At 38.6% G+C, this 14,406-nt stretch overlaps 1 protein-coding gene across 1 annotated transcript in view; it reads left to right on the forward strand.

The window, feature by feature from the left end:
• Positions 1-14,406, forward strand: part of ARHGAP15 (Rho GTPase activating protein 15) — a 465,551-nt gene that overhangs the window by 318,052 nt on the left and 133,093 nt on the right. The window contains exon 11 of the mRNA XM_074967296.1: positions 11,018-11,095. Within this exon, the coding sequence (XP_074823397.1) occupies positions 11,018-11,095 (78 nt within the window). The remainder of the gene's footprint in view (positions 1-11,017; positions 11,096-14,406) is intronic.

The raw sequence follows: 14,406 nt of genomic DNA on the forward strand, positions 1-14,406 counted from the left end.
TTTCACTGAAAGACTAGAATGGCTTTGTTTCTGATCCCATGATGAGTGAAAGAAATGTTTAAGAAAGATCACTTTACAGAGAGATTCAGAATGAAATGTGATGACTGTGATTCAAGCCAAGCCAAAAATTACAGCTCAGAATTAAAGGGGATGGACGTGGCTTGGGAATCTATTTTCCCACATTCCTTAATCTCAATCTTCCCAGCCAATGTTTAAGAGAAAATGCAGTGGAAAACAATGAGGTCACTTTGTTTAGCTACAAAAAAATGAGGATAAAAAGATGGCAAGAATATGTATTAGTAGCAACATACTGCATGCTTGATGTAACTTTGATGACACATTCTAAACAAATATCTTCAAAGTTTAGTTTTCTTGTTTGTCACAGTGAACCTTCTAAATAAGTTTTGCTGTTTCTGTACTAAAACTACAAACTTCGTGGACATTAAAAACAGTGCTATACAATTGAGGGGAAGATTAAGCAAACTTGATTTAGGTATTTAACTGTAACGCTGTACGATGATGAGATGAGTACTCATATTTTATACTGTTATTGACCTTATTCCATTGTACAAATATGTCTAAGTAAACAATCTGCCACCTAGTGATATGAAAAGGAACAAAGTAAATTACATGACACGTTTATGGACTGAAACCACAAAAATAACATCAGTTCAAAAGAAAAGAATATTGACAACATTATTGAAATGGTATAGATTGCATACACACTCTTCATTACTTAATTCAGGTGTTGCAATCATTCCCATTCGAGGATGTTCAATTATTGGGTTTCCTACCTTGATTTTTAAACATGAAGCAAGAGATTCGATGGTACTCTTGGTAGTGGGCAAGGAGTCTATAAAGAGAGGAAGAGAAGGGAGAATTATCTAGAACCAGAAAGTGAAAGCTTTCAAAAGTTCAAAGTTTACTAAATATTTCAAAAGTATATGCGCTAGTGTGTGCATGGTGGGAAGAGAGGAGGCATAAGCTAAAAACTGTTGAAATCCAGATCCGGACACCTGAGTTTTCTGTTGTGGATAAGTTTTGGAACAATTTCTCCAATGTCTGAAATACAGAGAGTTCTTCATCAGATTTCCATCTCCTTTTGTTCCATCTTTTATTTATCACTGCAAGGAAAATCTGACTCTCTCTTCATGTTGGAATGCTATTATATCTCTCTGATCATGTCAGACAACATTGATAAAATACAAAATCATGTTCTTCACTTATATATCTTTCAAGCACAGTGACAAAGACTTGTCTCATTTCTTGAAGTGTTTCACCAAACCCTCACACCAAGATCTACCTTTGGGATGCCTAGATGGCCAGTTGTTGTTGGGTTGTTTGGGGTTTTTTGTTTGTTTGTTTGTTTTGTTTTGTATTTCTTAATGTGAAATTTTCCTGGAGTTTGCATGATCTGTGTCAGCTATAGGACTGGGCCTATAAGATAGCCCTATGCTGGCACAAAGTGACTGTAAAGCAGTATGACCACTCCACTCCCCAAGAAAGTCCCCTGGCATAAAGAGTCCCTGGTCAGTTTGGTCCTATACAGAGAATCAGAAGGCTGCTATGAAGTAGGGAAGCTCAGGAAAATATAGAGTTTGAAATTCAACAACTGAACATCTTTATTCAAAAGTCAAAATTTAGGATGGTTACACTAGAATCAATATTCCCCTTCTTACAGAAGGAAACGTGGTTCGTGGCTCTCAACATGAAGGATGCCTATTTTCATGGAGATATTCCTCTTCCCCACAGAAAGTTTCCTCAGTTACTGGTAGGTCAGGAACATGACCAGTTCAGCGTCCTTCCCTTTGGACTGGCAATAACACCCAGGGTATTCACAAAGGTTTTCTATGTGGTGGTAGCCCTAATGAGATGTCATGGCTACACAGTCTTCTCATACTTGGATGACTAGCTCCTAACTGGTCATTCCAACCAACCAACAAAGGTCAGCAACTTTGTTCCTGCTCCATCTTTTAGCAGTGCAGGGTATCTATGAACAAAGAAAAATCCATTTTGAGCCCCACATGGATGATAAACTTTATCAAAGCAACACTGGACTCAAATCAAAAACTATACTCAAAGTACACCTTTCTCTACCAGGCCACATGACCTTGTGTACGTATGTGACATCATGCGCCAGACTTCATTTACCTTGCCGACAGGCCTGGCTCTGGTCTCTCTACACCCCAGACAGGAGCCACATGAACAGCGAAGTGACTGTTCCCACCAAGGTCTTTGCCTCTCTCACATGGTGGTTGAACCCATAACGAGTGGGACTGGGAGTACGCTTCAACACTCCAACCCCCCAGTGTCACCGTAACAGACACATTCCTTCTGGGATGGGGTGCCCACCTAAATGACCACACCGTATATGGCTTTTGGATCCCATGGAAGGCAAGGCTGCAAATCAACCTACTGGAAGTGAGAGTGGTCCACCTGGCCTGCAGGGCATTGCTCCCACTCATACAACTTATCCAAATAATGTCACATAATATTACCGCTGTCTTTTAGATAAACAGTGTAGAACAAGATCCTTTCCCCTCTGCCTGGAAGCAGTCAGGCTTTGGAACTGATGCATCAGAAACCATATCACTATTCAAGCCACATATGTACAGGTGTTCAGAATTCTCTAGTGGATAACCAAAGCAGGCACTTCTCTGCAGACCATGAATGGGAAATACACTACTTGGTCCTGAGCGAAATATTCACTCCCTGGGGAACACACCAGTGGGATCTCTTCAAGTCCCAAAGGAACAGGAAACTTCCCCTGAACTGCTCCAGATCAATGATGAGCCACAACTCCCAGGGTAATAGTCTCCTGTTATCATGACCCCACCAACTCAGATATGCCTTTCCTTTCCATCCATCTCCCCATCCATCATGACAGGACCAGAGTCATTCTTATAGCATGCAACTGGACCAGACAGTTTTGGTTCCCGGAACTTCTGAGAACCCATCCTCCAATCAGGATCTGTCCCTTCCTGGATCTTCTAACTCAGTAAGACAGCAAAATCAGACACTCCAATCCAGGCCCACTTCACCTCACAGTCTGTTTTTTGGATAGGCATCAGAACTAGAATACTCATGTTTGGAAGCTGTCCAAGCCATTCTTACTCAGATTAGGAAAGATTCAACTAGGAACTTCTACCTAGTTAAATGGAGATGTTTCTCTACCTGGGCACAGCACAATCAGTCTTCCTCAGGCTCTGCAGATGTCTCAGTCATTTTAGATTATCTTCTGTCACCGAAGAATTTGGATCTTTCCCTTAGTTTACTGAAAGTCATTCACAGCAATCAGTGCTTTCTTCCTCCAGTGGAATTTTTAATCGCCCAACAACAGATTAGATTCCAGAAAGGCCTAGTCAAGACCTTTTCACTAGTGGTCAACCCTACAACTCTATGGGACCTCAATCTCATTGTGTCAATAGTCATAATATGAACCTTTGGCCAGATGCTGTATGACACAGCTTTCCATGAATGTTGTATTTTTAGTTGCTATTACTTTGACCAGAAGGGTAAGCGAGATGGGAAGGTTTCCTTTCCTTTCATCCTAAATTCCTCCTTAAGGTAATTTCTGAATTCCATGTCAACCAATCTATCCACTTACCTGTTTTTTCCCCCCAAACTGCATGTTTCCATTGATGATTAAAGACTTAGTTCCTTGGATGACAGACATGTCTTCGCATTCTATTTGGAAAGAACCAAACCAATCAGAAAATCACCAGGAATGTTTCTTGCTGTAGCAGAAAGGTCATAAGGCAAAGCAATATCTTCTCAGAGAAACTCAAAATGGATTTTTGGTTGCATCATAACATGCTATATTCCTCCCCAAGATGGGGTAAGGGCACACTGCAAGAGAGCACAAGCTGCTTCTGCAGCATCTCTACAGGAGGTACCAATACTGGATGTATGCAGAGCAGCTACCTGGAGTTTCATTCACACGTTCACAAAACATTGTGTGCTAATTCAGGCCTCTCACAGATATAGCTGTGGGGACTGCAGTTCTTCAAGCATCTTTACTGCCAGCATCCCCGCACCCCCTCCAATCTGAATACTCCTTGTCAGTCACCCACATGTGAAATACACTTAGACACCAGCATTCAAAGAATAAATGGAAGTTCTTTGAGATGTGTGGCCCCTAGCTGTATTCCACTACCCACCTTCTGTCCCCTCTGCTTCAAATCCTATTGGATTTGTGGTAAGAAGAGGAACTGGAGAGATGTTGGCCAGCACTACATCTTATGCCCAGTTGGGCAGCCCAATGGACACTTGTTAAGAATCTCTGGACTCAGGTGTGCATGTATACCCACATATGGAATACATGTAGGAACCACCCATCTTGAATAACTTCTAGTTAGAGGTAAGTAACCTACATTTTTAGTCACTAAAAAGCTTGTTTTATTTATTTTTATTTGTAACCAAGCCAGTCTCTTTTATTCTTTCTTAGTGTCACTTAATGTCTGTTCTTTGTTAATAAACTTATTCTTGATTTATTACAAAATCATCTCTATGCTGTGTATTAAAGTAACATGTGAGTCTTTAGCTAACCTAACAGGCTGATGTGTGCTGCCTTCAGAGAGAGAGAGCAAACTTAATAATTTCTGTGAGTTTCCAGTGAGAGGGGCTGGACACTGGGAACTGGGGTTCATTGATAGTTACCTACAAGACAAGGTTTAGATTGGTAGAGTCTTGAAGTGTTTGCTGGCAAGGCAAACAGGCTGGTATGTCAGGGAACTGACACACAGCTTAGCAATAACAAAACTTTCCTTTTCTGAGGCAAAGAAGGTAACACAGTGGCTCACAGTTATGGGAGTCCTCTGCAGTACATCACAAACACGACAAATGCTTGATTACATAATAATTTTTTAGTTTTAAAACATATTTTCTTTCTGTTTATCGGGAAGCATACCAGGTTCCTTTGAAATACAAGATTTTTACCCTGAACATAGCTGATTTTAAATGAAAGTACTGCCCAAGGGATGCCTTTCATCAAGTTTACATTTTACTTTGTTATACCCAGTACGATGCTTCTTTTCATATAACTACAAACAGGTCTCAATACCAGATCAATTTCAGTAAATAGTTATTGTTAAAAGTTTTGAGTGCTCATGTATAGGAAATTATCAAACACTCAGTAATAAAATATAATGGATTTTAAGATCTAGAAAAAATGTATAAAAATAACTATTGAAGTTTTTTAAAAAACAATTGAATGAAACTCACAAAATATTAAGTTTTAAGATAACAGATAAGATCTAATGGATACTAAGATAATGAGTTGGCACCCATACTTTGTGCTATGATCTTAAAACTTAAGCACAATAAGGGGTTTCATTGGTATGAGACAGAGCAGGATTTTAGCCAGTGGATAGATATGACAACTCCTGTATTGGGGAGGGGGTAAACTAGCTCAGAAAACATAAGAACTTCTTCAGACATTTGCCCATTTCTATTACAGAATCCAAACTGAGTAATTTAGAAGTTCTGAAATATTGGGATTATATTTATATCCTCTGTAGTATTTTGTTATTCCTAATGCTCCTCTATACTTCCAGGTTCCAGCTGGGACTGCACTTGGAAGTGAAACAATAATGCAAGAAAGGCCATTTTTGCAATATTCCCAGCTCAGCTAGAAATAAAGAGCACCAGAAGTGTTCTTTTGAGATCTTCAAGCCACTTACACAAAGTAGTTCATATAACTTTGATGTTTATGTATCTGACCCAAACCTGTATTCTGTTCCCTTTTAGATTTGCCCATTACTAATACCAGTGTATCCTAATCTATAACATATGACTGCTTTTAACAAGAGCATTGTTATACTCTGTCTATATTCTGGTAGCTAAATTCTGGAGTCAGTCCTTATCCAATTTTTTTTTCTGGAAAGCTTATAAGATTTATGGTGGGAATAGCTTGGGACAGCTGCATTGTTTCCACTGAGTTTTGACCACCATTTGGTCTGATAATATCTAATTGTGTGCCCATCCTATTCTAAGCTTCTTTAAAAAATACTTGTTACCCTCTGGGGGAAAGACCAGTTATTTTTCTCAATGATAAAAACCATTTCGAAACACAAGAAGGTCAGCACATGATGAACAAATAATCTGACTTTAATACAGCGAATATTTTTTTTTGAATTGTTCTTTACCACTATACTTTAATGCCAGCACCAGATAGGACACTTTGAAAATACTTTTGTTTCATCTTGTATTTATAGCCTGCCATGAAGAAACACTGACAGCAGAGCAGTGATGTTTTTATTCTTGATAAAGGTGCCCTTAAAAGTGATTTTCTTTGAAAACTTCTTCACACAATCAGAACATAAGAACCTTCTCTTTTAAAAAAAAAAATCACTTGGCCTAATTGGATTTCCAAAATAAGTAGTTTCCAGCTAGGATAATGTGGTAATGAAAAGGATGTCCAAATCCACCAATTTACATTGGTTTGGTTTAGCTTAACTTTCAAAGTTCTTGGAGCAGAAAGTTAATGACATGTGAACACTATAATTGGTGTAATATTCTCAGGTTTTTCTCTGTCTGCCATATTGTGTGTCCAAATGAAATGCTAATCAGACCTCCTTTCTGGACCCAAGTAAATTTATAACAATAATAATTTACTTATATGTTCCAGATCATTTTGCAAGATGTAATGTCCTCCAGTTTACTACAGAGGTTGTCATTTTCACTTGATTCAGATCATTTAAATAGCATGATACCAAGGGGGTAAGCTCTTCCAAATCAGTGCTACTAATGTGAGAGATTATTATCACATACAGAGCTCTATATGTGGCTTTCACATGCTCTTATTCCATGTCCAGAAGGCTTGAGAACTGAGTCATGCTAGATTCAAATGGAAGTTAACATTTCTTTGTTTTTTTTCCTTTACATTCTGGTTTAGATCAACTCACTATGCAGTTTAGTGGGATGCAATTCTCAATCTATGACCACAAGAGATCCACATTCTTAAACTGGCAACTACTCTGTTTGTCTTACTCCCCCACTTCCAAGAAGAGAGTGGGATTGTTGAGTTTTAAGATAGAGTTGCATTACTTAAGCATTTTAGTAACTTCCATTTGTTCGTATGTTATGTATCCTGTACATGGATAGTTTCCAAGTGTTCTTGATTACCGAATCCTTTTTTATTTCTCTTAGATAAACTTTCTCTTTAGCCCTCTATAACCAAAGGAGATCTTCCTGACATGAACCATCATTTTCAGTATTAGATTGCAGAGCTCCCACTGGTGAAGGGTAGACAATGAAATGGACTGATAAAAGACATGTATAACCGATACATATTATGGAATTATTATTTCTTTTTCAAATAAATTGTTCAAGATAAACTGACGCAAGATGTGTCTGCAGCAATATTTAAAACAAACAAACAAACAAACAAACAAATCTGTAAGCAACTCAACTCAGTTAAGTTACCAAAGGTTGTGCCCCTTACTGAATAGGAAGCATGAGACTACCCTTCAATTATTAAATCAGTATGGTAACCTGGATATAAAGCATCCCAAAGCACCTTTCAGAAATAATAAAAATTAAATTGTATGAGACTAATATAACTAGAACAGCTTCAGACAGATCTTGTTTTGCTTAGGAAATCTCTGTCACAATATGCCTGTTATACTTCAGTTCTCAAGCTGCTAAAAATACATTGAATTTGTGTATCAAAGTATACTTTGGAGACAGAGACGGGTTCAGAATGTCTGCAATATGTGTGAGTTTACATGTGGCAAGGGTTGCAAAATATGAAGGATGTTAAAGGTAATGTTATTTCACCTTTGGAGTTAGTATGCTTGTATGGTTATTATTAATATTATATTAATATATGGTTAGTAATATTTAATATTTATATGCAGTTTGTTGCTGTGCCAATGTTTATGATGTCAAATATTAAATGATGGGATGAGTACTGCTGCCAACCCCTGAAAACTTTTTCTGCCTTTCTAAACAAACTATAGTCAAATCTTTTGGAAGTTTGAGAAAAATCAGTTAAAGATTCTTACCAACACTATTACCCAATTTCCTCAACACACAGAAGGCATCAGCCGAGCACTTCTTCCTTCCCTTACCCATTTCTTACCTGAATAGACAGTCTTTTTGAATGGGACTGAGGTCCAATGACCTGTTATCCATTTGCAATCTCAAGGGTGAAATTCTGCCCCCTTTGAAGCCAATGGGAGTTTTGCTAGTGACTTCTGTGGGGACATTTCTCCACAAAATCTCAATTTCCAGGGCCCAGTCCTAAAATACACTCACATCATCTGGAGTGTACCCGTTCTCCCATTTGCCAGCAGCAGGATTCCCCGTAATCCCTCCTCTGCGTCTTGTTGACATGTTATTTTAAAATTTCAAATCACATCTGAATTTTGCTTGGTCCTGCAGTGTAGTATATAAGTTATAGAACTGCTTTGTGTTGTAATATGAGCTGTTTTTTCTTTTTTTACTTTCAATAGGTAACATTAAAAGCAGAATTTAGTTTACTACATAGGAGGAATGCTGAGCCTGTCTTCGGCTGTAGCACATGCTAATTAATTTAGGTTTTTTCTGTAGAAGAAGTCAGCCTTCTTATAAAACAATGTGGCTAAGACTTGGGTTCCAAGTGACTAATAGCTTCTACAACTCCATTATGGAGCAGTGGATCTCCAGTAAACCCCTCTCTGCATCATGCTGATCTGCGACTTATACATTTCAAGTGGCACTATATGGTTTAGTGTTTTAAATTTTGGAGCATGCAGATTTCTTCCTCTGTTCTTATGCGATTGGCAGTTACCAGTTTTAAGTTTTAAAGTTTAAAGTTTTCAATTTTAAAAGAGTATATCAGCAGACCCTACTGTAAGAGAAAGTTTCCTCCAAAAGATGATACCTGATCAGATTTAAGGGGAAAATGGGACTCCCAAGGTGTCCTTGAAAACACTCTTCATTATTTGCAATAAAACCTCCGGGGCATTAAATCATCAAACTCAATCAACTTGGTACAAAACAGTGCCATAGTAAAATGCTTTGTAAATAACATACACATCTCGCTGATTAATTCAAGCTCAGCAGTTTCTCGTTGGAGTCTCTTTCTGAAGCTTTTCTGTTGCAAAATTACCACCCTTAAGTCTTTTACTGAGTGGCCAGAGAGGCTGAAGTGTTCTCCTACCGGTTTTTGAATGTTATGATTCCTGATGTCAGATTTGTGTCCATTTATTCTTTTGCATAGAGACGGTCCGGTTTGGCCAATGTACATGGCAGAGGGGCATTGCTGGCACATGATGGCATATATCACACTGGTAGATGTGCAGGTGAATGAGCCCCTGATGGCGTGGCTAATGTGATTAGGTCCTATGATGATGTCACCATAACCTCAGCCGTGCTGAACACAATGCCATCAACAGCCTCAGGAACAACTCTGACATCATAATCAAAAAGGCTGAAAAAGGAGGTGCTATTGTCATCATGAATAAGTTGGAATATGAACAAGAGGCTGCTAGGCAGCTCTCTAACTCCACATTCTACGGCCATTATCCTCTGATTCCACTGAGGATTACCAAAAGAAACTACATCGTCTGCTCAAGAAACTCCCTGAAAACTCACAGGAACAGCTCTGTGCAGACACATGCCTAGAACCCCAACCAGGGGTATTCTATTTGCTACTCAAGATCCATAAACCTGGAAATCCTGGCTGCCCCATCATCTCAGGCATTGGAACCCTAACAGCAGAATTGTCTGGCTATGTGGACTCTCTCCTCAGGCCCTATGCTACCAGCACTCCCAGCTATCTTCAAGACACCACTGACTTCCTGAGGAAAATACAATCTATCGGCGATCTTCCAGAAAACACCATCATGGCCACTATGGATGTAGAAGCCCTCTACACCAACATTCCACACAAAGATGGACTACAAGCTATCAGGAACAGTATCCCCGATAATGTCACGGCAAACCTAGTGGCTGACCTTTGTGACTTAGTCCTCACCCACAACTATTTCACATTTGGGGTCAATATATACCTTCAAGTCAGCGGCACTGCTATGGGTACCTGCATGGCCCCACAGCTTCAAAAACAGACTCCAACGAGAAACTGCTGAGTTTGAATTAATATGCAAACTAGATACCATTAACTTGGGTTTGAATAGAGACTGGGAGTGGCTGGGTCATTACACATATTGAATCTATTTCCCCATGTTAAGTATCCTCACACCTTCTTGTCATCTGTCTAAATGGGCCATCTTGATTATCACTACAAAAGTTTTTTTCTCCTGCTGATAATAGCTCATCTTAATTAATTAGCCTCTTACAGTTTGTATGGCAACTTCCACCTTCTCTGTATGTGTGTGTGTGTATATATATATATATATATCTTCTTACTATATGTTCCATTCTATGCATCCGATGAAGTGGGCTGTAGCCTACGAAAGCTTATGCTCAAATAAATTTGTTAGTCTCTAAGGTGCCACAAGTACTCCTGTTCTTTTTGCGGATACAGACTAACATGGCTGCTACTCTGAAACCATACATAGTCTTACATGTCATGGTTACATGGCAATCATCTCACTGAATATATGCAATACCAGAAATGCAATTCACAACCTTTAGCTCAAAAAGTCTGTGTCTCTACCTGCAAAGTTCTGTTAACCCAGCTAGTATAAGTAGTTAATATACACTTACGCAAATTTGATTTTACATCTTGTGGAGGGTATTTGTACGTGAACACACAAGTTAATACTTACACTACTCTTTTCCAAGCTAATTGAAATATCTCTACCTTTACTGTATGCCTGTGAGAGAATTACTACAACATTATAATAAAGTATTTTGAGTTCAATTGAGTTAACCTACAATTTTGTTTTTCTGTATTGTTTTAATCAGGCAGAAGGCATCATATAATTCTGGTCTTTCTCAGGTGATTTATTATCTAGTAGTTCACCATACTATTTTTCCCCATATTTGTTAGGACATTTATGTTTTCTTGACTGTCATCTTCAATAAAGTACGCACATGAGCCAATATGAAATATGTTTTCCTTTTTTAGGTCTGGATGTCGATGGAATCTACAGAGTTAGCGGCAATCTGGCAACAATACAGAAGTTACGATTTGTTGTCAATCAGGGTAAGTGATTCCTTCACTCTGGTAATATTTTGTTTAGTACATAACTGCCTCAGATGACAATATTTCAGGATCTGCTATACAATAGCGGCACAGAATGATGAGTCACATTTTGGGGAATGATAGGAAAGGTGGAGAGATACAACAAACAAAGAAGTAGGTAGGGTTAGGAAACAGGAAAGATAAATAAAGCACAGGAAAAAAAGGGAAAAGTAGTAGGGAGAAGGGAGATGAGAAGGAGAATAAAAGAGAAAATGACAGAAAAAATGAAACAAAATTACAAGAATGAGGCAAACATGGAAATCAGAGAAACAGAGTAAGCAAAGGGATAAAAAAGGAAGAGTGAAAGTAAACTGAATATTGAATGTGAAACAAAAGCTGGAAGAAGTAGTGCAAGAATAAAAAAAATCATGAAACAAAAAGAAAGATTAGAAGAATACATAAAATACAGGTGCTGAAAAAGAAGAAAAACAGAAACATAAGAACTGGGGATAAATTCTCGTTCCGTTGATGTCAATGCGGTGTTTGCTATTGACTTCAATGGGATCAAAATGTCACCTTACAAAATGAGGGATGATGAACAGTAAAATGAGCAAATGAGAACCAGAAATACAGTCAATATTCAAATTAAATTTTATTTTAGAATTGTATTGGTTTTTCACAAATATTACCCAAACGAATCCCGCATCCATCAATAGATAATATGTTACAGGTGTGGAAGCCAGTATAGGCAGCTAGTGAACAAATACATCCCAAAGCCACTCACAGTGTTGAACACTTTACTGTTCTTGGCAAGGGTTAAGCATACAGCATCACCATTATATAAAGGTATATCAGATGATGTTCACACTCTGCAGAGTTGTGCTGAAGAGATGGCTTCCTGGAACTCTAGTTTGGGGAGCTAAACAACAAGTAGACTTGGAATCCTTCTTCTTGACCTTGCAAAAAGTGGTTCCGTCCTATAGAGTTGTAGGAGAGGGTTGTGAGTTAACAGCTCGGACTGCTGAGCACTCCCTTTGCTGCTAACAATCCAATATGGCAAAATACATTGAGGGGAGTGAATGCTGCTGACTAACAGTTCATGAAGAACACTGTGCCCCCACATCTTCATTGGGCCAATGAGCAGGTGTCTGAGATATTATTGTCAAAGGATCCTAAGACACATTTCTGTGTTATTGTTATTATTTTATTATTTCTGTGTTATTATTTCTGTATTTCCTGGTTCGCAGTAACTCCTACTGAAAATCATAAAAATGGCCTGCACACATGCATTTTGAGGCTGCTGGATTGCACTTAAGCAGCTATAACCAGGCTAAATCTTATTTTGGACTCATCATGCCTACTTTTCCCCTGCTCTCCAGTGCTTGGTACAGTGCTGGCATAGAATTTTCCTCGCATTGCTGAGCATTGCATATGTTTCTCCACACTGTGCAGAATCCTCTCTGCTCAGATCCTGAGCATCAGGGCCAGATTTGGGGGCAGGTGACCCAGGCCTAGGGTGCTGGGGTTAGAGGGGCGCTGGGCTAGGGGTGCTGTTTTTGTTAGAGACAAAACAGAAAATAGAGTGTTTGAAGTAAAAGGCTTCAGGTATTCCATATGTGGATTCATTTTTCACTAACCTCCTAGAGTTGTCTGGACCTTTGTAGAATCTCGTGGAACCTTCCAGACTTTCTGAGAACTATATTTTCCTCAAACCTCCTAGAATGTTGTCAGCCATGCCCTCGCGGGTATATAAAGGTGGTGGTGGGGAGAGTAACCGGTCAGTCTTATACGACAGGGATAATCATGCATGCAAATCGTGCATCAAAGTCATTAAATGGGCTACAAATGCAATAAAAATAAGGCATTCAAAGGTTTAACAAATGGACGGGTGCCGAAGACACTTCTCGCCTGGGGGACCTTTTGGTCTAGGGCCGGCCGTGCTGAGCACTGAACTCTAGCATTTTGGATTTCCACACTTTTTTTAGCATAGCTTATCAGCCTGCAGGACTGAGCTCCTCTATATCTGCCCTCAGCCCCTAAGAGTATAATTGAGCCTTATCCTGTGAGGTTCTGAGTGCCTTGCAGTGCCACTGGAGTCTTGGCTTTATAGACATCAATGGCAAAACTCCCACTGATTCTGATAGGGCCAGGATTTTACCCAATGAAGGGTGTGGGCACTCTGCACTTTGTAGGAGTGGACCCAAGAGCTTTCACAATAGTAAAGATATTTTGTCATAATAGGAAATTGCCCACAGTTCCCAACAGTTGTTGGCCTATTAGTTCTAGCTTAGTGTTCAATGCTTTTAAAAAGTTTCTATTGTTATTTTTAACTTAGGGTAGTAATAGGAAAGAGTTTTACTTTATTATTGTATTTTCAAGTATTTTGAGACACAATAGAAAAGATGGTGGTTTTTCTTGAACTATTCAGAGCCACAGGTTGAATTTGACTCCTATAAATGAAGGGTAGAAAGATTTTTCTTATGTTATTTCATGTTTGCACTTAACTTTGAACATGTAAAATGCTATACATGCTCTCATATAAGTACATGGTATTATTAATATATTTCAGTTTCCTCCATCCCAAATTTTGGTACATGTTCGCTCTTCTGTCATTCATCATGGATTGTAATAATTTCAAGGCTATGTAGCATGGCATATTTGTTTCTAAAGGATATATTAGAAATTCTTTATGATTGTGAATACAACTGCATGACGTTATTTTTGAAAACTATATGGTCCAAATTCATCCCTGATATAACTCCATTCAATTCAATCTAAAAACATTTCTGTGAACTTTTAATCAAATCTAAGTGAAGATGTCACCACTTTGAAAGTGAATTTCACCAGGGATGAATTTAGCCCCGTATCTTTATGTAAAACTGAACTGCCAAATTCATCCAAAACCAAGCTACAGCAGAGAGTTGTGTGTGTGTGTGTGCATATATGTGTGTGTGTGTGTACACAAACAGAGTTTTCAAATTGCATATTTTACTGTGCAAGCTCTAGTCAGAGAGCAGTTCGATTTCTCCCATTTCTGGAGTAGCTTCAGCTTTTCATTCCCTGGTCTTTCTTCTGGCATAAACTACTATGAGAGATAAAGAGCCTCTTTTTTTCTTTCCAATCACGGCTCTAAATTGCATTTTTTTTTATTTATTTCTTTTTTTTGGTGGGCACTCTTGCACATGCAAATCAAGTAATTAGATGCACAATTATCTAAGTTGCATATGCAGATTGAGGCTTTTCTCTATTTCAAAGGCTGCCCATGCAAAATTTGCTAGTTTGAAAATGTGGTCTATAGCATCCCAAGGCAAAAATCTTTATTGTTTCTTTGT

This window comes from Natator depressus, chromosome 11, assembly GCF_965152275.1.
Source record: "Natator depressus isolate rNatDep1 chromosome 11, rNatDep2.hap1, whole genome shotgun sequence".
Lineage (NCBI taxonomy): Eukaryota > Metazoa > Chordata > Testudines > Cheloniidae > Natator > Natator depressus.